This window comes from Vombatus ursinus, unplaced genomic scaffold (assembly GCF_900497805.2).
Source record: "Vombatus ursinus unplaced genomic scaffold, bare-nosed wombat genome assembly UNPS02014248.1, whole genome shotgun sequence".
Classification (NCBI taxonomy): Eukaryota; Metazoa; Chordata; class Mammalia; order Diprotodontia; family Vombatidae; genus Vombatus; species Vombatus ursinus.
The window spans coordinates 1-24,857 of NW_020954026.1; the positions used below are offsets into that span (position 1 = coordinate 1).

The window sequence follows — 24,857 nt, forward strand, 5'->3', positions numbered from 1 at the left end:
CCTTACCCTCCAGTCAGCTTAGCTCTATGAAACAGAAGAGGAACTGCTTGAGTGAATGAATGACTTGGATTTGACCCACAAGCTGGCACCACAACATTAAGCCCTATGACGACATGTTTCAATGTCAGTAGCCAGAGTCAGGGAAGAGACTAGGACTTTATGCAGACCTGGGAGCTCTGCAGCTCTTGGGAGACAGTGCTCCCACAGAGACACCTGGCAGCTCTGCTGCCAACTCCTGAACAAAACAAGCCATTAAATTATGCTTTGACCATGGGGAAAGAACCATTTTCTCAGGTGCACTGTTTCCTTCTTAGCAGTTTGTCAGCAAAGTGAAGAAGAAAGGGGCCTGGATAGGGTAAATGACAAAAGCTTGATGCCCTGTTTCTACACCCTTCTAGCTATGTGGCATTGACCAAGTCACCACATATCTCCCAGTCTCAAGGTATTCATTTTTCAAATGGGTATAATAATGTCAGGCCTGAAAACAATCAAGACGTCTTGGAGAAGATCAAATGTGATACTGAATATAATAGAGATGTGGAGTAGTGAAAAGATCTCCATGATATGGGGTAGTGGAAAGATCAGTGAAGTTGGTGTTAGAAGATTTGTTATTGAATTGATGTTCATTGTGAAACTTTAGGCAAATCACTTATCCTGGATGAACTTTGATTTCTTCATTTGAAAAATGCAAATAAACATGTCTGTATGCTCTAATATTCTCAGGATTGACAATAGTAATTTGTAAATTATAAAGGATATTCTTATCTTTAATATTATTATTTTTTTTCTCTCTTAGGCAATGGTGTTAAGTGACTTGTTCAGGGTCACACAGCTAGTACGTGTTATGTGTCTGAGGCCAGATTTGAACTCAGGTCCTCCTGGATTCAGGGCCTGCACTTTATACGATGAACCACCTAGGTATCCCTATTGTTATTTTTTTTTTATTTTTAAAACTACTCAGAGCTTGCAAATGCCCTGTATCCCAAACTGAATTTTGTTCTGTGTTACTCTGCTTCATAGCTATGGTCCTTGAGGACCTATGTCTGAAATGTTCTAGTTAAATGGTAACTGGGGGGAATAATGTAGTAATTATTTGTCATGGTTTAATCTTTTGACAATCTCACCACCTACTGTTCTTCAATAAGATATACAGAGAAAAATATTAAAGAGCACAGTGTGGTAGATTGAAAATTTATTGAATCCTGAGAACTAAGAAGGATTCAATAATGGCTCCTTGTCAATTTGGAAAGTCACTTGTTCTAATCCCATGCCTGCTAGTATCTCCCCCTCACTGAAAAATATTTTCATATTTACTGTTTATATATGGTATGTTCCCTTACATGTGTACATGTAGTTTTGCTCAATATAATTTCACTCCTAATGGACACAATATACTATTTTTGCCTTGGTATACCCAGAGCTTGGCCTGGGCACAGTGAGTTTGATGTAATATTTCCACAAACCCCCAAACTGTTGTGTACATGATTGTGACAATTTCAAATCACGGTAGAAACAAGCCTAAAGCACTTCAAACACATGCATGCTTGTGGTCATTGGTGAAAAAGAGATTTGTAACAAAACTGAGTAATTATTTACTCCTTCTGGCACCAATAAAATTTGTTGAGCTTCAACTCCTTGGATTATTATTGTGAACCTCTTGATTTCTCATAAAGTCATTAGCATTCACTTGCTCCATTCTAATTTTTAAGAAGTATTTTCCTCAGTAAGCTTTTAGACTTCCTTTTCCATTTGGCCACTTCTGCTTTTTAGGGCATTCTTCTCCTGATTGGCTTTTTGACCTCTTTTGCTATTTGGGTTAGGCTATTTTTTAAGGTGTTATTTTCTTAGTATTTTTTTTTTTGGTTCTCCTTTAGCAAGCTGTTGGCTTGTTTTTCAAGATTTTCTTGCATCAGTTTCATTTCTCTTCCCAGTTTTTCCTCTACTTCTCCTACTTGCTTCTCCAAATCCTTTTTGAGCTTTTCCATGGCCTGGGATTAATTCACGTTTTTCTTGGAGGCTTTGGATTTAGGAGCTTTGACTTTATTGTCTTCTTCTGGTTGTTATGTTTTGATCTTCTTTGTTATCAAAGTAAGATTCTATGGTCTGCCTGTTTTTTTTTGTGCTGTTTGTTCATATTCCTAGCCAATTACTTGAATTTTAAACTCTTTGTTAACATAGGGGTGGGCTTCCAGTGTGGAGAATGTACTGTCTCAAGTTTGGGGGTTTTATGCAACTGTTTTCAAAGACATTTCTAGGGACCTGTAAATTTTCAGTTCTTCCAAGGTGGTATGATCAAGGTTGAGGTTTTTACTCCTTTCCTGGCCTGTGGTCTGGTCTATTAGTGACCACAAGCACTCTTTTCTGCCTTGGAACTGTGAGGAGGATTCCCTCTCTTCCTCCACCACAAGCTCCACCATGCCAGAGATGCTCCTTGTCCCAGGACCACTACCCAGAATTGTGACTCAGAACCAAGCACGGGCAAAGCAAGAGAATCCTGCCTGAGCACCAGCAAAGAGAAATCCTTGCAATCTCCTTCTGATCTGCCACTCAATTCCCACTCTATCTGTGGGCTGAGAGCTTCAGAAGCAGCCGCCACCCTGGGCCTGCTTTGAGACTGGGGCCAGGCATAAGTTCCTCTCTCAATGCAGTCACACAGACCTTTGCTCCTGACCTTCTGAGTTGTCTTTGGTGTTTGTGGGTTGAAAAGTCTGGAAATCACCACAGCTTCCCTAGATTCAGTCCTGGGTCTTTGCCTGAGCTGCCATGCTGAACTTTGCTCCCCTCCTATCCTGGCACAATATACCTTTCTAATCAACCACCTAGGTTGTCATGGGCTAGAAATTTGTATTACTCTGTCTTTTTGTATGTTCTGCTGTTCTGGAATTTGTTAAGAGAAATTTTTTACAGGAATTTGGTGGGGTTTGGAAGAGAAATCAAATAAGTCACTCCTTTCACTTTGCCATCTTGGCTCTACCCCCACCCCTGCTCCCAGAGGGAAATCTTGAGAAAGATAGAGTGAAGGAACACAGAATCTTAGAGCCAGAGGGCTTCCAGTGGTAATTTAATCTAATCAATGCTGAAAATCATATCCAATAGGTGTTTACCCAAAGTGAAGAATAACAGTGAAGGAGAACTCTTCTGCCAACTTTGAATTACATCATTTGTTTGGAAATATTTTCCTTGTATTGAGCCAAAATTTGCTTTTGACCATTCCAGACATTACTCCCTATTGTGCCTTCTAGGGCCTAGCAGAATATCTCTAATCATTCTTCCACAACATACATCATCAAGTACTTTACTCACCCCACTTAAATTTTCATTGTCTAAGATGAATATACTAAATTCCTTAACTGTTTCTCATATAGAATAGTATCCAGTAAACATTCTCTATCCAAAATGTGAGTCCCAGGACTGAATAAAATACTCCAATGTACTCTGTAAAGGATAGCCTTACCTCATTTGGAGTCAAAGATTTATCAGTGTGGTTGTTTATGGCATTAGCATGTTTGCTTCCAAGTCCCACTATTGATTAGTATTATACTACTACCCCAGTAATACCAACTGAACTTTTTTCAGAGGAACCATGCCTTCTTAATTGTAACCTCGGGCCAGTTGATTTGAGTCCAAAATAATTAAAATTACAAAGGGAGATGGTATGGAGTCAAAGTGGGGGTATATCAAATACATACCAAAGTACTTCATACACTTCTAAAACTTCTGGGCTCACATGGACCAAGTTTAATCCTAAAAAATAATTTGCCAAAAAATGATTTCTTTCTCTCTTATTAGCTCATTACTGTCACAATAAAAATCTGCAATAAAGAGAAAATGAAGCACAAAGTTTGGGCACAATAAATTTATTAGCAGACCTAGTAATAGTAAATTAAAGGGATGTAAAAATCCTCATTAACCAAGGATTCATCTGACAGTCAGAGAAGCTCTTTTCTGTAGTTGGTTATAAAAGATACAAGATGCAGTGCAGTAATTCAAAGTAAAATAAGAATGTTATTGTTCACACAAAGATTAATGTTTGGCTTTGCTTGGCTTGACTGAGAGCAAGAATATCTATAAGCTAGGCAACAGGGAAAACACAGCATTGACTAACATCTTCTAGAAAATCTGGTGGTTGGCAAGCATCCTGCGACCAGATTGACTAATCTGCTGCAATGTCAATAAAAGTTCACAGATTTGAGTCTATGTGGCTGGACTTTAGGCCATAGGAATAGGAAAATTAAAATTTTACCAGTTTTACAAATTAGGGTTTCACAATTAAGTCTACATTTGATATACATATATTTATTCTAGTGATTAGATATAATTCTCAATCAATAATTTCCAATTAATACAAAACAAAGAGTGGTATCCATTTTCAACTTCACTTTACCCTCAAAAAAGGTTTGGTATAGTATGTTGCCAATTTTCTCCCAGTATTGTCAAGATGGCTCTCTAGCTCCTATAATTCAAGTTACCAAATACTAGATAGCCTTTATTGCAACCCACAAAAAAAATCAAAAGACACTTTAAAAGAAAGAAAACTCTCACAAAAACCTCTATTCAGACACACAAACACATAAAGCACCTAGGAACATATTTCCTAGAATGTAATTGATATTGAGGTTGATATCAGGATACTACACTGATATTACAGTGAAATACTTCCCTCCTCCAGTATCAAAGTTCTTTCCAACCCTAAAGACCACCCTGTGGTTTGTATTCCTTCCTAAAGGCAGCTATATTGCAGTAGTGTGCTGGAGCCAGCTCCAAGTGGCTCACAAAGAGATCATTGAATTTAAAGTGGTAATACCAATCAGGACGTAATTTATTGTTTTGTTGATGATCTAGACTTTAGGGAGTGATGGAGAAAATAATAAGACCATTTAAATTCAAAGTATGTTGTGGATAATTTTTTTTCCCCCAGAGAGCTGGTTCTTAAGCATTTAACAAGCATACCTCTCATTTAAGGGATGCTGAAGAAGCAATGACACTAACATCAAAGCTACACCTTCCTAGAAATTCAGTGGCTTTGGGCTGCAAGTACTAACCTTTTCAGAAGTGATGGAGCTGATCTTCCTCTTTCTAGGAGGATAACAGCTAGAATCACTATATTGCATTTAGATATGTGTGTGTGTGTGTGTGTGTGTGTAGACATAAAAGATTATCATTCATTCTATGTAGAGACTTACAAAATAGGGGATATTATTAAAGGCCTTTAAACATGAGGACACAGGGTGAGAATTTAAGTGATTTACCAAAGGTTATAAAACATAACATTTTATGAGACAGGATTTGAATTCACATCTCTACTAACCCCAAATCTATGACACTTTTCTATTAAATAACGCTACCTCTGAAAAAGTTTGTATTCCACTTTTCTGTGCATATGATAAATAATCTGATTTGGGGACTGGATCCCAGAGTGGGCAAGATTCAGATTGGATTTTCTCTCTAAGAAAAAAGATGATCCACTTGAAGTGGTTGTCCCATCAGAGCTTTCTTGAAAGCATTCTTGACCTCTTTGTTTCTAAGACTATAGACAAGAGGGTTCAACACAGAGATGACCATGGTGGAGAACACTGACACCTTTTTGTCTATGTCCATAGAATGACTTGAGCTGGGTTGGAAGTACAAGAAGATGATTGTCCCATAAAATATGGACACTGCTGTGAGATGGGAAGCACAAATAGAGAAGGCATTCTGGCAGCCTTCCGAAGAATGAATCTTAAGGATAGTGATGAAAATTAAAAAGTAAGTAGTGAAGATGATAAGAAATGGGAAAAAGGCAGTGAATGACCATACAATAAAGACTACTGGCTGAATAAGATGAATATCAGAACAAGAGAGAACTCAGAGAGGGGGAATATCACAGAAAAAATGATGGATCACATTGGATTTACAGAAGGAGAGGCCAACAGCATTAGCTATGATGATGGAGGAGGTCAAAAAGCCACAGATATAAGCACCACTGGACAGATATACACATATTGTTGAAGTCATGGTAGTGCTGTAATGTAGTGGCTTACACACAGCTGCATGGTGATCATAGGCCATGGAGGCTAAGAGGAAACTTTCAGTACCAGCAAAAGCTCCAAAGAAGAAAAATTGTGTAGCACATCCGTTATAGGAGATAAATTTATCTCCTGTGAGGATTGCAGCCATCACCTTGAGTATAACAGCTGAGGAGTAGCCAAAATCCACCAGAGAGAGGTTACTGAGAAAAAAGTACATGGGGGTGTGGAGGTGGAAATCCCAGGAGATCAGAGCTACTATCCCCAGGTTCCCTACCAGGGTGATGAGGTAGATGAGGCTGAACATTATGAAGAGAGGAACCTGAAGCTCTTGAACATCTGTTAATTCTGTTAGGATGAACTCATTCACTTCAGATCTATGCTCCATAGATGTCATTTGGGAGTGATACCATTCACCTGCAACAAAAGAGTGACCAACAGAAAAATCTACTCCACATGATTAATTACTCTAAGATATAAAATATGGTCAAAGACACATCTTATTTGAGGGGCAGAAATAAAGAATTAAGGGGCCAAAATCATAAATGGAGTTGTCCTACCACATTTCCTTGAAATTCATTGATACAGTTTCTCATACAGGGAGAATATTAATTCCCCCATAGTTTCTGTCTATTACAAACTTAACAGTTTCCAAAGTGACATTTTCCACTTCAGGAAAAAAAAAATACCTTCTTATCTGGCAAAAAATCAGCATAAGATGGGGATTTATTGTTGCTTAGGGCTGGAGAACTAGATCTTTTTTTTGAATATATGAACACATATTTACATATTTGACATATATGCATACATGTACATGCACACACACATATATGTATAAATATATTTATACATATATGAAGGAAAGAGAGGGGAGAGACATAGCCAGAGACAGGATTTATTTCTCATTTTATGGAAAAAAAATTGATGCTTAGCTCTTCTTTATTGTTGCTGTGATCATGGACAAGTCACCTCACCTCTGAGCCTAACTTGTATATCAAAAGACAGTAAAATTCATGACATTCACATCATGGAGCTGCTGTGATCATAGATGGAGTGTAAATTGCTTTGAAAACCTTAAAGTTCATTATAAGTTATTTCACTATTGCTCTGAGAACACAAAGACAAGAGGAAACAGGTGCTACAATAATACAAAGTAATGGTGTGGGGATGTGATATAGTGGAGAGGGCTTAGATCTTTGAGTCAAAATGAAGTTTGTCTTAGAAGATTTGTTATGGAATTTATGGTCTTCATGAAACTATAGGCAAATCATTTATGCCTGGATGAACTTTGATTTCCTCATTTATAAAATGCAAATAAACATATCTTCATGCTCTAATTCTCAGGACCATTGTGAGAATAGTAATTTGTAAATTATAAAGAGTATTCTTATCATGAATGTTATTGCTCTTTTTTTTAAATGACTCAGAGGCCCAAAGTGACCTACATCTCCAAACTGAATCTTGTCCTGTCTCACTCTGCTTCATGACTCTGGTCCTTGAGGATCTATGCCTCAAATGTTCTAGTTAAATGGTAACTAGGGGGAATACTGTAGTAATCATTTGTCATAGTTTAACTTTCTTACAAGATCTCACCTACTACTCTTCAATAAAAGATGCAGAGAAAGATGGTAAAGAGCACAGTGTGGTAGATTCAAAATTTATTGAATGCTGAGAATTAAGAAGGATTCAATTATGCATCCTTGTCAACTTGGAGGGTCAACTGTCCTAATCCCATGCCTGCTACTATCTCTCCCACTGAAAAACATTTTTGAATTTACTGTTTACACATTGTATGTTCCCCTACATGTGTACATGTAGTTTTTTTTGTTTGTTTTTGTGAGGCAAAGTGGGGTTAAGTGACTTTCCCAGGGTCATACAACTAGTAAGTATTATGTGTCTGAGCCTGGATTTGCACTCAGGTACTCCTGACTCCAGGGTGGGACCTCTATCCACTACACTGTACATGTAGTTTTGTTCAATATAATTTGACTCCTCACAATATATTCTTTTTGTCTTGGTATACTCAAAACTTGGACTAGGCATAGTGAGTTTGATGTCGTATTTCCACAAATCCCCAAAGTGTTGTGTACATGATTGTGAAAATTTCAAATCTCTGTTGAAACCAGCCTAAAATGCTTCGAACACAGGCATGTTTGTGTTCATGGGGGAAAAAGATATTTGTAACAAAACTGAATAATTATTTACTGCTTCTGGCACCAATAACACATGGTGAGCTCCAACTCTTTGGATTATCATTGTGAACCCCTAGAGAGTTTGTGAACCACTAAACAGGAAACAATGCACTAAATCATTTTACCTCTAATCTTTGAACTTTTCTGGTTCCCTGTCCAGTCTTTAGGAAGTAGTTACTTTATAGAAATTTGTTGAATTTCTTGAAAAAATGAATGGAAGCTCAACTTTGACCCAAATGCCCCATGTGTGGGTAGTAGTGATGTCTACAGAATGTCCATTCTTCAAAACATTTAGATTGTTCCCTGATCATAGTGACTATGATTTTCCTGTTAGGCAAAGCCTATTGTGTTTATTGAAGGGAATCGTGTGGTCTACCATGCATGCTATACTGGCAACTACAAAATGTAGTAATGAACAAATGAATGAAGAAAAAGCATTTATTCCATGCAAAGAGTGGTGCCAAGTGCTGGGAATACATATTGAAAGCAAAACAGCCCTTGATCTCAAGGGCTTACATTCTAATCAGGGACATGACACACATAGGTTATTTCAGATGTAAATGTCATGTAAAGGAATAGGCTGCATTGACAAACCATTTTCCCATTTGGAAACACATGTTCTCCACAGGTGTTACACTCTTGGATAATATCTGCAAAACTATTATGATTAATTATTTCTTAAATTAGTTTTGTGACAACAGGAGCAGTAGAAGCAGTATCTGGGCAGAAAATGGCAAGGGTGGATTTGGACTGGAGTAGAAACTTTGTGTAGGTGTATACTCAGACTGCCTTCAGTATGTCAGTGGGAGCTAAGCTACTTTGTTCTGAATTTCTAGGAATATGCAGCCTCATCTGCACCCCTGACATTTTATGCCCCTATCACTGCTTCTGTTGTTTCCCCAACCTAATAAATGTATGCACATACAAACACACACAATCTTCTTTCAACCTTCTTTTTTTTCTTTTTTTAAATAGTGTTTTATTTTTTTTCCAATTACATGTAAAGACAATTTGTAACATTCATTTAAAAAGATTGATTTCCAAATTTTCTTCCTCTCCTACTTTCACTCCACCCTCTCTAAGAAGATAAGAATTTTAAATAGGTTATATATGTGCAATCACGTAAACCGTATTTCCACATTAGTCATGTTGTGAATGAAAAACCACAACAAAAGGAAAAAAAAACCATGAAAAAGATAAAGAAAGTTATAATAGTATGCTTCGATGTACATTCAGACTCCATCAGTTCTTTCTCTGGATGTGGATAGCATTTTCCATTATGAGTGTTTTGGAATTGTCTTGGATCATTGCTGAGAAGAGCTAGCTAAGTTCTTTAAAGCAGATCATCATGCAACATTGCTGTTACTGTGCACAATGTTCTTCTGGTTCTGTTCACTTTACTTCTCATCAGTTTATGTAAGTCTTTCCAGATTTTTCTGAAATCTGCCTGTACATCATTTTTATAACACAATAGTATTCCTTTATATTCATATATCACAACTTGTTCAGCCATTCCCCAGATGATGGGCATCCTCTTTATCTCCAATTCTTTGCCACTACAAAAAGAGATGCTATAAATATTTTTGTACATGTATATACTTTCCCCTTTTTATGATCTCTTTGGGATTCAGATCTAGTAGTGGTACCAAAGGGTATGTACAGTTTGATTGCCCTTTGGGCATGATTCCAATTTGCTTTCCAGAATGGTTGCATCAGTTCACAACTCCAACAATTAGTGTCTCAATTTTCCCACATCCTTTCCAATATTTATCATTTTCCTTTTCTGTCTTATTGATCAATCCGATCGATCTGAGATGGTGACTCAGAGTTGCTTTAATTAGAATTTCTCTGATCAATAGTGTTTTAGGGTATTTTTTTATGTGACTATAGATAGCTATCATTTCTTCATTTGAAAATTGTCTATTCATACCCTTTGGCCATTTATCAATTGGAAAATGACTTGTATTCTTCTAAATTAGACTCAGTTCTCTATAGATTTGAGAAATGAGGTCTTTATCAGAGACAATTGTTGTAAAAAATTATTTTCCACCTTTCTGTATTGCTTCTAATTTGGTTTGTTTGATTGGATTTGGTTTTCTTCCTGCTAAACCTTTTTAATTTAATGTAATCGAAATATCCATTTTACATCTTGCAATCATTTCTATATCTTTTTTGGTCAAAAATTCTTCCCTTTTCTTTAGATGTGACAGATAAACTATTCCTTGCTCTCCTAATTTGTTTATGGTATCACCTTTTATGTCTAAATCATGTACCCATTTTAACCTTATCCTGGTATATGGTGTAAGATGTTGATCTATACCTAGTTTCTGCCACACTATTTCCAGTTTTCTAGTTTTTGTCAAATAATGAGTTCTTGTCCCAGAAGCTAGGATCTTTGGGTTTATCAAAACTAGATTACTATAGTTATTTACTACTCTGTCTTGTGTAACTAATGTATTACACTGATCCACCCCTCTATTTGTTAGCCAGTATCAGATAATTTTGTTGATTGCTACAGTTTGACATCTCATACATCTAGGCCACCTTCCTTTGATTTTTTTTATTAATTCCTTTTATATTCTTGACATTTTTGTTCTTAAAGATGATTGTTTTAGCTCTATAATATTTTTTGGAGTTTGGTATGGCACTGAATAAATAAATAAATAAATAAATAAATGGTAAGTTAATTTAGTTATTATTGGCTCAGTCTAATCATGAGAAATCAATATTTTTTTCCAATTGTTTAGATCTAACTTTATTCGTACAAAAACTGTTATGTAATTGTGTTCATGTGGTTCCCAGATTTTTCTTGGCAGATAGACTGCCTATAGTTATCTTACTGCCTATAGTTATTTTACTGTCTAAACTTATCTTAAATGGAATTTTTCTATTGCTGCTAGGCTTTTTTGGTAATATATAGAAATGCTGATGATTTATGTGGATTTATTTTAATATCCTGTAATTTTACTAATGTTGTTAATTCAAGTAGTTTTTTAGTTGATTCTCTGGGAGAGAATAAATCCTACTCATCATTTCTTATAGCACAGTAGGAATCCATCACAATCATATACATCAACTTATTCAGCCATTTCCCAATTGATGAACATCCCTTCAATTTCCAATTCCTTGCCACCAATAAAAGAGGTGCTATAAATATTGAGGTATTTGTTTCTTTACTGTTAAGCAGAGTGCTTGGCATTTAAGAAATACTTAATCAGTGTGTCTTCATTCATTCATCTTCTATGAAGCAAAAATGGTAAGGATTTGGAAATCAGAAACAAAAAACCCATAAACCCTGCCCTTCATGGAGGTTATAAAGAGATAAATACTAAGAAATAAGTTGGACTCATTAGATTAAGGCAGAAGGATATTAATATTTGTTTTTAGTATACCTGAATATCTTAATCATGTCACATTCCAATTCAAACTTGTTGAGTCAGTGATAGAGCACTTTACTTTTTTTTATTTTTTGCAATCCACATTCATAATGGTGTATGAAGATTTAGGCAAATGAAGAAAAAAGTTTGCTGTGTCCCAATAGTGCTCCAGATATCTGGAAGTAGTAGTATTATGTAAACACCAGGCCAGGCACCAAAAGTCCAAGGAGGAAATCTTTTTTGATGGTGGCTTTCAGGTAGTCCAATAATTTTTAAATTATCTCTCCTGGATCTATTCTCCAGGTCAGTTGATTTTCTTTTTTCTTTTTTTTCTCGTCAACTCAAAATCTTTTTTTTTAACATGTGTTTTTAAAACTTTGGGTTACAAATTTTCTTTCTTCCTCCCTCCCCACCCATGCTCATTGAAAAGGCAAGCATCTCGATACAGGTTATAGATGTGCAGTCATGTAAAACACTTCCATAGTAGTCCTGTTGTGAAAAACTAAGTATATTTCCCTTCCTCCTCTCCTACCCCCCATATATTCTATTCTGTCTTCTGTCCCTGTCCCTTCTCAGAAGTGTTTGCTTTTGATTATCCACTCCCTCAATGTGTCCTCCCCTCTATCAACCCCCTGCTCTCTTGTCCCCTTCCCCCCTTATTTTCCTGTAGGGTAAGATAGATTTTCATGCCCCATTTTGTATGTTATTCCCTCCTTAAGTCAAATTCTATGAGAATAAAATTCATTCATTCCCTCTCACTTCCTACATTTCCCCTCCACTGTAAGAGTCTTTACTTGTCTGTTTCATGTGATATTTTACCTCATTCTACTTCTCCCTTTCTCCTTCTCCCAGTATAATCTTCTCACAACCTTTTATTTTACTTTCTGGATATCATCCCTTCATCTTCAACTCACCCTGCACCCTCTATCTGTCTATCTATAAAAACATATAATTTTTTCCTTCCCATTACCTTAATACTGACAAAGGACTCATGAGTTAAAAATATCATCTTTTCCTGCAGGAATATAAACAGTTCAACCTTAATAAGTCTCTTTCTTGCTTCTCTTTCCTGTTTACCTCTTCCATATTTCACTAGAGTCTTGTATTTGAAGGTCAAATTTTCTATTCAGCTCTGTTCTTTTCCACAGGAATGCTTGAAAGTCCTCTATTTCAATGAATGACCATTTTTTCCCCTAAAGGATTATACTCAGTTTTGCTGGGTAGGTGATTCTAGGTTGTAGTCTTAACTCCTTTGTCTTCTGGAATATCATACTCCATATGCTGCAGTCCCTTAATGTAGAAGCTCCTAAATCTTGTGTTATCAAGATTCTGTTTCCACAATACTTGAATTGTTTCCTTCTGGCTGCTTGCAATATTTTCTCCCTGACCTGGGAATTCTGGAATTTGGCTACAATATTCCTAGAAGCTTTCTTTTGGGGATCTCTTTCTGGAGGTGATCAGTGGATTCTTTCAATTTCTATTTTGCCCTCTGGTTCTAAAATATCAGGGAAGTTTTCCTTGATAATTTCTTGAAAGATGATGTCTAGGCTCTTTTTTTGATCATAGCTTTCAGATAGTCCAATGATTTTTCAGTTCTCTCTCCTGGATGTATTTTCCAGATCAGTTGTTTTTCCAATGATGTATTTCACATTCTCTTCTATTTTTTCATTCCTTTGGATTAGTGTTACAGTGCCTTGATTCTCAAATTGTCCCTATCTTCTAATTTCTCCATTCTAATTTTTAAGGAAGCATTTTCTTCAATAGTCTTTTGGACTTCCTTTTCCATTTGGCCAATTTTGCTTTTAAGGGCATTCTCCTCCTCATTGGCTTTTTGGACCTCTTTTGCCATTTGGGTTAGGCTATTTTTTAAGGTGTTCTTTTCTTCAGTATTTTTGGGTCTCCTTTAGCATCACTCTCAGTGTTTCCTCTACTTCTCTTGCTTGCTTCTCAAAATCCTTTTTGAGCCCTTCTATGGCCTGGGACCAATTCATATTTTTCTTGGAGGCTTTGGATGTAGGAGCCTTGCCTTCATTGTCTTCTTCAGGTTGTATGTTTTGATCCTCTTTGTAATCAAAGTAAGATAAAACAGTCTGACTATTTTTGCGCTGCTTGCTCACGATCCCGGCCAATTACTTGAAGTACAAACTCTTTGTTAAGGTAGGAATCTGTTTCCAGTGTGGAGAATGTACTGTCCCAAGCTTTGGGGGTTTTATACAGCTGTTTTCAAAGATACTTCTAGGGACCTGTAAATTTTCAGTTCTTTCAAAGTGATGTGATTCAGGGTGAGGGGTTTATTCTGTTCTGGGCCTGTGCTCTGGTCTATGAGTGACCACATACACTCCTTTCTGCCTTGGAACTGTGAGGAGAATTTCCTCTCCACCACCACTACAAGCTCCACCACACCAGCACTCCTCCTAGATCAAGGACTGCCACCCAGGACTGAGACCCAAATCCAAGCACAGGCAAAGCAAGATAGTCCAGCAAAGAAAGCTCCCTGCCATCCCCCTCTAATCAGAAACTAAATTCCTGCTCCATCTGTGGGCTGAGACTCCAGAATCAGCCATAATGGGCTGCACCAGGACTGGGGCCAGACTGAGCTCCTCTCTCACCACAGTCCCACAGATATTTTCTACTGACCTTTTAAGTTTTCTTTGGTGTTTGTGGGTTGAGAAGACTGGAAACTGCCACAGCTTCCCTTGATTCTGTTCCCTAAGGCCTGCTCTATACTTGCTGAAGCCTAGTATTTGTGTGGATGATGCTGAATTGTTCTCCTCTCCTTGCCCGGCACAATAGACCTTTCCAATCAGTCATCTGGGTTTAATGGGAATTTGCTTCAATCTGACTTTTTGTGGGTTCTGCTGCCATAAAATTTGTTTAGAGTCATTTTTACAGATATTTGGAGAGGTTTGGGGGAGAACTCAAGCAAGTCACTCCTTTTACTTCACTATATAGGCTTTGCCCCTCACCCAGGGGGATATCTTGAGAAGGATGGAGTGAAGGAACACAGAATTTTAGAGTCACAGGGCTCCCAGTAGTCTTTAAATCTAATCCATGCTGAAAATCATATCCAATCATATCCACGTGAAGACATACAGTGAAGGAGAATTCTTCTACCAGTTTTGAATTGCACCATTTGTTCAGAAATATTTTCCTTGTATTGAGCCAAAATTTGCCTCCAAACATTCCCGCCATTACTCTCTATTCTGCCTTCTAAGGTCAAGCAGAATATGTCTAATCATTCTTCCACAAGATACATCTTTAAGTACTTTACTCAACCAAACAACTTTTCATTCTCCAGGATGAATATATTAAATTCCTTAACTGTTCCTCATGTAGAATCATATCCAGTAAACATTCTTCGTCCAAAATGTGCATCCCAGGACTGAATAAAATACTCTAATGTACTCTGAAAAGGATAGCCATATCACCCCTTACCTCATTTGGAGTAAAAGATTTATCAGTATGGTTGTGTATGGCATTAGCATTTTTGCTTCCAAGTCCTACTATTGATTGGTACTATACTAGTATCCCAGTAATACCAACTGCAATTTTTTCAGAGGAACCATGTCTCCTTAATAGTAACTCAGGCCAGTTGATATGAGTCCAAAATAATTGAAATCTCAAAGGGAGATGCATGGATTCAAAGTGGGGGAAGGAATACAAAATATATATCAAAGTCCTTCAAACACTGCAAAAATGTCTGGGTTCACATGGACCAAGTATAATCCTAATAAAATGATTTGCAAAAAATGATTTTTCTCTCTTAATAGCTCATTACCATCACAATAAATGTCTGCAATAAAGAGAAAGTAAAGCACAAAGGTTTGAGCATAAATAAATTTATTAGCAGGGCTAACAATAGTAAATAAAAGGGATGTGAAAATGCTCATTAGCCAAGGATTCATCTGACAGTCAAAGATGCTCTTTTCTATAGTTGGTTACACAAGATATAAGATGCAGTCCAGTAATTGAAACTAAAATAAGAATGGTATTGTTCACACAAATATTAATGATGGCCTTTGCTTGGCTTGACTGAGAGCAAGAATATCTATAACCTAGGCAACAGGGAAAACACAGCATTGACTAACATCTCCTAGAAAGTCTGGTGGTTGCCAAGCATCCTATGACCAGGTTGAGTAATATATTTGCAAGGTGAGGAAAAGTTCACAGATTTGAGTATTCATGGCTGGACTTTAGACCATAGGAATAGAGAAATTTAAGACTTACACATTTTACAAATTAGAGCTATACAATTAAGTCTACATTTGATATACATGTATTTATTCTAGTGATTAGATATAATTCTCAATCAATAGTTTCCAAATAATTTAAAATAAAAAGGGTTATCCATTTTTAATTTCACTTTACCCTCAAAAAGAAATATTATTGTATGTTGCTAAGTTTCTCCTAGTATGGTCAAGATGGCTCTCCAGCTCCTATAATTCAAGTTACCAAGTACTAGATATTCTTTGTCATCCCACAGAAAAATCAAAAGGTACTTAAAAAAACTTACAAAAAACCCCTATTGAGATACACAAACACATAAAGCACCCAAGAACTATTAGCTAGAATGCAATAGATATTGAGGTTGGCATCAGGATACTACGCTGATATTACAGGGAAATACTTCTCTCCTACAGTATCAAAGTTCTTTCCAAGCCCTAAGGGTCACCCTGTGGTTTGTATTCCTTCCTAAAGGCAGCAATACTACAGTAGTGTGCTGGAGCCAGCTCTCACAAAGAGATCATTGAATATAAAGTAGAAATATTTAGACCATATAAGTCAGTAAAGTCTATAAATCAGGACTCAATTTATTGTTTTGATTATCTAGACTTTAGGAAGTGATGGAGAAATAATAAGGTTGATTAAATTTCAAAGTACGTCATGGATAATTTTTTTCCCCAGAGAGCTGGTTCTTAAGCATTTAACAACACACCTCTCATTTAGGGAATGCTGAAGAAGAAAATGACATTAACATTAAAGCTACACCTTCCAAGAAACTCAAGGAATCTGCTATCCAAGTACTAACCTGTTCAGAAATGATGGAGCTGGTCTTCCTTTTTCTAGGAGGAAGGCAACTAGAATCACTATACTGAACTTAAGTGTGTGTTTGTGTATGTGTGTGTAGGCATAAACACTGATCATTCATTTCACATAGCAATCTTATAAAATGGGATATATTATTAATGCCCTTTAAACATGAGGAAACAGGCTGAGACTTTAAGTGATTTACCAAAGGTTATATAACATGAAAGTATATCAGACACAATTTAAATTCATGTCTCTCCTAAGCCCAAATCTATGACATTTTCTATTACATAAAATTAACTTTGAAAAAGTTTGGATTCCACTTCTCTGCACATAAGAAAAATATACTGACTTGGGGGCTGGACCCAGAGTGGGCAAGGTACAGATTTAATTTTCCCTCTAAGAAAAAAGATGATCCAATTGAAGTCACTATCCCTTCAGAGCTTTCCTGAAAGCATTCTTGACATCTTTGTTCCTAAGACTATAGACCAGAGGGTTCAACATGGGAATGATCATGGTGTAGAACACTGACACCATTTTGTCTGTGTCCATGGAATGGCTTGAACTTGGTTGGAAGTACATGAAGATGATTGTCCCATAAAATATGGACACTGCTGTGAGATGGGAAGCACAGGTGGAGAAAGTTTTCTGGCGACCTATAGCAGAAGGGATCTTCAGGATGGTAATGAAGATTAACAAGTAAGAAGTAAAGATGACAAGAAATGGGGAAAAGGCAGTGAATGAGCCTACAATAAAGACTACTAATTGAATGAGGTGAATATCAGAACAAGAGAGAACTAGGAGAGGGGGAACATCACAGAAAAAGTGATAGACTATGTTGGACCTACAAAAGGAAAGGCTAAAAGTATGTCCTGTGACTATGGAGGAGGTCAGAAAGCCACAGAGGTAAGCACCACTGGCTAAATATACACACATTGTTGAAGTCATAGTAGTGGTATAATGTAAGGGCTTACACACAGCTGCATGGCGATCATAGGCCATGGAGGCTAAGAGGAAACTTTCTGTACCACCAAAGGCTGCAAAGAAGAACAACTGTGTAGCACATCCATTATAGGAGATGACCTTCTCCCCTGTGAGGAGTTCAGCCATCACCTTGGGAGTAATAGCTGAGGAGTAGCCAAAATCCACCAGAGAGAGGTTACTGAGGAAAAAGTACATGGGAGTGTGGAGGCAGGATTGACTAGAGATCAGAGCTACTATTCCCAGGTTCCCTACTAAGGTGATGAGGTAGATGAAGGAGAACATTATGAAGAGAGGAACCTGAAGCTCTGGGGCATCTGTTAATCCTATGAGGATGAACTCATTCACTTCAGTTCTGTTCTCCATACATGTCATTTGAGAGTGATGCCATTCACCTGCAACAAAAGAGTAACCATGAGAAATATCCAGTCTGCATGATGAATGACTCCCAGACATAAAATATGGTCAGAGACACATCTTATTGAAGGGGCAGAAATAAGGGACCAAAAGCATAAAGGGGTTTGTCCTCACAGTAACTCCAGCTCCCCCAAATTCTTTGATTCAGCTTCCCCTAGAGGGAGAGTTCCTCTCCAGTATTAATTCCCACCTGGTTTCTGTGTATTACAAACTTAATAGTTTCCAAAGTGGCACTTCCAAATTCAGGGGAAAAAAAGTCTTCTCATCTGGCAAAAAATCAGCATAAAAAGAGGGGTCATTGTTGCTTATGGCTGGAGAACTAGATCTTTTTTATAAATATCCTTCACTCTCATAATGAGAGAAAAGAACAATAAAGACAAGAGGGAGGAATAAAATACAAGGAAAGTTAAAAGACAGAGGGAAAAGAGGAAAAGATCAAAGAAATTTGGCTGAGATTTCTTAGGATTTTATTTAGTCTGGGTTTCATTGTGGCTGTAATGTCTATGCAGTGGCCTGCAGTTACCAGTTCCTGAGGAAAAACAGCTATCAGTTAACACCTGTTGCATAATTTGGGGAGTTGTTTGTCAAAAAGGTCATTGGTAGATCACATAACAATATATATGATTTCTAAATCTGTTTCCTTCACACTGCCTGCCCCCTTTTCAATTCTCTACCACTGACACTGTGGATGCAGAGGTGGCCACAAACACAGACACTTTATCCTTTCATAATTTACAGTTTTGAGATTCCCAGAGAAATTCTCAATCTTTGGTTTAGATTCTTTCATGGCTGAGCTAGAATCCTTCCTACAGGAGGCCTTTCCTGATCCAACTCAATTCCAGGGCTTTCCCTCCTTTGACTATCTCCAATTTATTCCTGAGTACAATTTGTTTATCAGCTTTCTATATTGTTTAGAGATGGTGAGCACTTTGAGGGTAAGAACTCTATTTTACCTTTCTTTGTATTCTTGATGCTTAGCATGATGCTATGCATATAGTAAGTACTTAAAATGTTTATGGGCTCAATGATTAGCCAGTCATAGCTCTCCCTTTCTGAACTAAACTAAGGTGGCTTTTGGGCATGAGACAAATACATGATTCATCCCCAGACTCCACCATAAACCTTTGCAGCTTGAAAGAACATGCCAGTTAGGTTTCAGCAACCCAGACTTAGAATACTTAGTTTCACCTGTACTACCATGAGGCATTAGAAGAAAGTTTTTTTTTCAGAAGTTGTAAGTAGGCTGTGATATGTTTTCTATAGCAAGTTGTATTTTGAAGAAAAAATCATAGAAAACAATATCAGAGATCTTAAATCATGATGGTTCTACCTCAACTCACATCTGACCAGGAATCACCTCTACAAAAGTCTACCAAAAGGCATGAAAGATTGAAAAAAGAGAAGAACTTTACAAGGAGGAAGAATGAAAGATAAGAGTTATATAACTCTAGCAGACTATTGGGATCTCCAAGGAATTATGCCTAATAAGCAAGGTAATCTAGAACTTCTAACACAAGAAATCAAATCTTTTGCCTAGTTAATATTTATACTAGAGGGCTGGGACTCATAACGGAATTATGGTTCTGGAAAGATTTCACCCCTATTTGAAAAAAAAGAGATGAGTAACAGCAAGCTGTTCTGCTTTTTTTTTTAATGGACTATATATTCATCTGAGGAAATCCAGGAACCAGAATGAGGCAACATGATGGAAAGCATTTCTACTGTTATCAGCATAGCAGGACACTTTTAATATACAGCATTTATGTTGGAAGAAGAACTAGATCATCAAGTTGGTAGACATTATAAACTTGACATGCAGAAATGATATAGGTGATGGAGAATTCTATGTGGGAGTCTGCTAGAATGTTCTAGCTTATTCTGTTGTTTTTTTTTAATCTCTGTAATTCCCTATCTCTCTGACTTTGTATTTTTTTCCTGTCTGTCTCTCCTTGCTTGTCTCTGTTTTTCTCTTTGTCTCTGCCTTCTTGTTTCTTTACCTATCTATCTATCTGTCTGTCTGTCTATCTATCATCGATCTATCTATCTATCTATCTATCTATCTATCTATCTATCTATCTATCTATCTATCTATCTATCTATCTAAATACCTAGCAACTCTGTGTCTCTTTTGTCAAAGAACAGCTAATGAATTCTTTAAAGAAAATGATATTTTTTTCCATCAAAAATTCAAAAGTGAAGAAACCAATATGAGAAAATCCTATCCTGCATTTGATTCTCATAAAACATGAGGAATTGTTAGGAAAGATCAAAGTAAATGGGAATCAGAAGAAAGTAACTGAATTATCTGAAAGGAAAACTAGCATTTGTCAGACAAACACATTAGATTTGTGGAGGTTCATTTCCAGGCATTGCAGAGGAAAGATAAAGTAGCATCCTATGGGTTAATTTTACAAGGAGTTCAAAACTTAAAATATAAAAAGGTCTTAAGAATGTAATTTTAAAGATAAATTAAGAAAAATTGTCAATTTTATAGACTTTGACATGAAAAATGCAGTAAAGAAAATAGGAGAGGTAACACAGGCTGAATGCAAAAGCAGATTCTATCTTACAGTAAGAGAGTCAGAGGAGTGCCAAAGCTCAGGGTGAGCTGAGGGAAACCCGGATAGCTAAAGACTACCAGGAGCTGGGGATTTTTGAAAAGTTGGCTATTTGGAGACCAAACATTAATAAAATAAAGAATTAGACCAATTTACAAGTTCAAAAGTGACAGGACAAGTACAATGAGTGACAAAGAAAGGCAGAGATGCTCAATTTACATTTTGCTTCTCTTTTCTGTGACCAGGAGAATGTTATTTGAAATTTAAAGAAGTGAATGGCCATTTTTTAGAGGGAGTTCATAGTATAGATAATAAGAATTAGTACTGATACTAGTGAAGGGAAGGAAAGAAGCATTTATATAGTATTTATTGAGTGCAACGACTGTGCTAAGTGTGTGCTTTATTATCTCAGTTGATTCTCACTACAACCTTGCAATGTAGGTATTTTTATTTTAAAGTTGAGGGAATTGAGGCAAACACTGCTTAAGTGATCGGGGTCACATCCTAAGTATCTGAGGTTGGATTGATAGACTAGAATTTCTCCAGAGGAGTTCAACCAGCATGGAGAAGGACTTTGAAATCTTCTCAACTTATGTTGCTTGGATTTGAACTAATTTTCTCTGTGATTTCACAAAAGTCAATCAATTATTCTGAGTCACTGTCTCCTCATTTGAAAACTGGGATTAATATTTCTTTGGACATGGTGGTTATGCGGAGTGAATGTAAGAGAAACGTTTGCCAAGAAATAAGTGCTATAGACGTGAGAGTTACCATGAGCAGCATAAGTAATTGGACTTGTACATGAACATGGATGAGTGGGAGCTCTGAGAAACATGAAAACATAGAAGAAAGAGGAAAGAGGAAAGAGGTGCTATGATAATACAAAGTAATAGTGTGGGGATGTGTTGTAGTGGAGAGGGCTTAGATCTTTGAGTCAGAAAGATGGGGATCAAAATCCCATCTCAATCTTTATTGATTGCATATGTTTAGACATGTCACTTAAGTCATTTAACTTCAAGTTACTTACCTGTGAAAGGGGAATAATGTTAATAGTATTCATGTCACAGAGTTGTTGGGAGATTAAAATGAGAAAACTGATGTAAAGCTCTTCCAAATGGTTCAATCCTATAAAATGGGATCTGTTATCATTGAGGACAAGGAACATATCTCATCTAAATTTTGTTTTCAATCTTCTCTCTTAAGAATTTAATGTGGTGCTGTTCACAATATCCCCTTAATCAACATATTTTAAGGGTTCATTAGAAGTCTACAGTTGCCCATCCCTCAAGTTGCTCCTTCAGTTACTAAAGGATGATGAGCAAGAGAAGCTCCAGGTAGAAGATAATCACTGGTGTTTAAAGAGCACCTGTTTGAACACAGTTTCTATACATGATCTTGTTTGAACCCCAAGACAACTCTGTGAGAGGAGTATCACAAGTGTAATTATACATATTTGATGGACAAGGAAAGGGAGGAAGTCAAGTGACTTACCCATGGCTAAACAGTCAATTAGTGTCTGACAAATCTTCCTTCCTTCAGGTCCAGAGATGTTTCCACTGCAGTCTTGGACTGGATATCCTAGAACCTATCTGATTTGAAATGGAGAAAGATGGCCAGCACTCAAAGGGGAGAGTTAGACAAGAACTTTATATATGAGGTTTGACCTTGAAGTCCCAAGCCTAGGAAGCATGTGATCCTATTACAGAAACTTTTCAGTAATCATTAAGGCAAAGAGTTCAAATGTTACTAGTGGGAGAGAGATTAATTCTGGCCATTGTTATGGCATGAATGGCAGTAGAATTAGCAATGCCCACTCCTACCCTCCATTAAGCTTAGCCCCAGGAAAGAGAAAAAGAACTGATGAATGAGTGAATGACACAGAGAATTTGACCCACAAGCTGATTCCCCAGCATTAAGATCTGTAGTAGACTTTTTCAGTATCAGTAGTTTGACTCAGGGATGGTCTGGGACTTTATGCAGACATGGGAGCCCTGCAGCTCTTGGGAGATGGTGCTCCCTTAGAGATGCTAGCAGCTCTGCTGCCAACTCACAAAGAAACAAGTCATTAAATTCTGCTCTGACCATGGGGAAAGACCAATTTTCTTATGGGTACTTTGTCAATCTTAGCTTGTTATTAGCAAAGTGAAGAAGAAAGGGACCTGGACAAGGCCATTGACAAAAGCTAGATGGTAGCCCTTCTTCCACCATCTCCTGGCTATATCATTTTGACCAAGTCACTGAACCCCTCCAAGTCTCATTCTATTCATCTTTGAAATGGGTATACTAAACTCATACCTAAAAAAATCAAAAAGATTTTGGTGAAAATCACATGTGATACTGAACATGAAATAGATGTGGAGTAGTGAAAAGATCTCCACAAAGAGGGGAAGTGAAAAGATCACTGAACTTGGTATTAGAAAATCCAAAATGGAATTGGAGGTTGCTGTGAAACTTTAGTGAAGTAACTTATCCCAGATGAACCTTGATTTCCTCATTTTGCAAAATGCAAATAAGCATATTCGCATGCTCTAATTCTCAGGACCATTGTAAGAATAGTAATTTGTAAATCATAAATAATATGCTTATGATGAATATTAATTATATTCTTTAGAAAAAACTACTCAGGCCTCCCAATTGACCTGTCTCTCCAAACTCCATCTTGTCCCATCCCAATCTATTTCATAGTTCTGGTCCTTGAGGACACATGCCCTAAAGGTTCTAGTTCAATAGTAACTGGGAGGAATAGTGTAGTAATCTTATGTCATGGTTTAACCCTTTGACAAGCTCCCTCTTGCTATTCTTCAATATAAGATGAAGAGAAAGACCATAAAGAGTACAGTGTGGCAGATTCAGAATTTGTTGAATACTTGAAGGATTCAATAATGATTCATTGTCAACTTGGAAGGTAATCTCTCTAATCCCCCACCTCCTTGTATCTCCACCATGCTGAAAAATCTGTAATTTTTTCATATACTATTTATATATTTTATATTCACTTGATGTGTATATGTAATTTCACCTAGTAAAATTTGGCTCCTAATGGATACTTTTTTTTCTTTTTGTCTTCATATACCCAGAACTTGCACTAGGTCTAGTGAATTTGATGTAATATTTCTACATACACCCAAATTGTTGTGTCCATGATTGTGTCAGTTTCAAATTGCTGCAAGAAAAGGCATAAAATGTTTCATTTATGTGCATGCTTGTCAAGGAGGAAAAAGAGATCTGTAACATAATTGAGTAATTATTTACTTTTTGTAACACCAATAAAATTTGGTCACCTCCAATTCCTTGAATTGTCATTGTGAACCCCCAAAAAGTTTGGAAACCACTAAATGGGAGACATTGCTCTAAATCATTCCACCTCTACTCTTTGGAACTATGTTGACTCCAAGTCTAGCCTCTTCCAAATTAAGTCTTTAGTACATATTTCTTGAATTTCTTGAAAAAAATGAATGGAAGGTCAACTCTCTGCCAAATACCCACTATATAGTGTAGTAATGATGTCTACCAAATGTATATTCTTCAAAACCTTCATATTCTCCCCTGACAATAATGATTATGATTTTCCTCAAATTCTATTGTGTTTATTGAAGGGAATCATGTGGTTTACCCTTTTATGGTGTACTGCCAACCATAAAATGCTCCAAGGAATAGATGAATGATGAAGAAGCATCTATTGCATGCAAAATATTGTACCAGGTGCTGGGGATCCATATTGAAAAACAAAACAGCTCCCGCTTTCAAGGGCTTACATTCTAATGAGGGAGATGACATATAGAGGTCATTTCAGATGCCAGTATCATGTGAAGGACCAGCCTTCATTGACAGAGCATTTTCCCATTTTGGAGCACATCTTCTCCATGGGAATTATATTTCTGGGTAATGACTGCAGAATCATTTTTAATTATTATTTGTTTTAATTATTTCTTAAATTAGTTTTGGAGCAACAGCAGTAGTAGAAACCATGGCTGGGCTGAAAATTCCAGTTGATTGGATTCCAAAATATTTCAGATCCCAAAGGAAGAAAGTGAGGAGTCAAAGTAGGGTAAGGGACACCAAATACTTTCCAAAGTCTGTCATGCCTCATCAAGGCCTCTGGTCTTACATAGGCCATGTTTAATCATGGAAAGTGAGTTACAAAAATTTTATTATCCCTCCTTTTAGCTCATTACTGTCGCAACAAAAATCTTTGATAAAGAGAAACTGAGGCAGAGTGGTCTGAGAACAATCAATTTATTAGGAAGGCTAGCAGTTGTCAATAAAAGAGATCCAAGGCTTTTCATGACCCAAGGATGC

General features: G+C 36.9%; 1 protein-coding gene and 1 pseudogene across 1 annotated transcript; both read right to left on the reverse strand.

Annotated features, from left to right (window-relative positions):
• Positions 1–5,445: 5,445 nt before the first annotated feature.
• LOC114042042 lies at positions 5,446–6,402 on the reverse strand (annotated as a pseudogene).
• A 10,629-nt stretch (positions 6,403–17,031) lies between these two features.
• Positions 17,032–17,958, reverse strand: LOC114042069 (olfactory receptor 5B12-like). The gene has a single exon (XM_027860775.1). The coding sequence runs from the start codon at positions 17,956–17,958 to the stop codon at positions 17,032–17,034; it is 927 nt and encodes a 308-aa protein (XP_027716576.1).
• Positions 17,959–24,857: the final 6,899 nt, after the last annotated feature.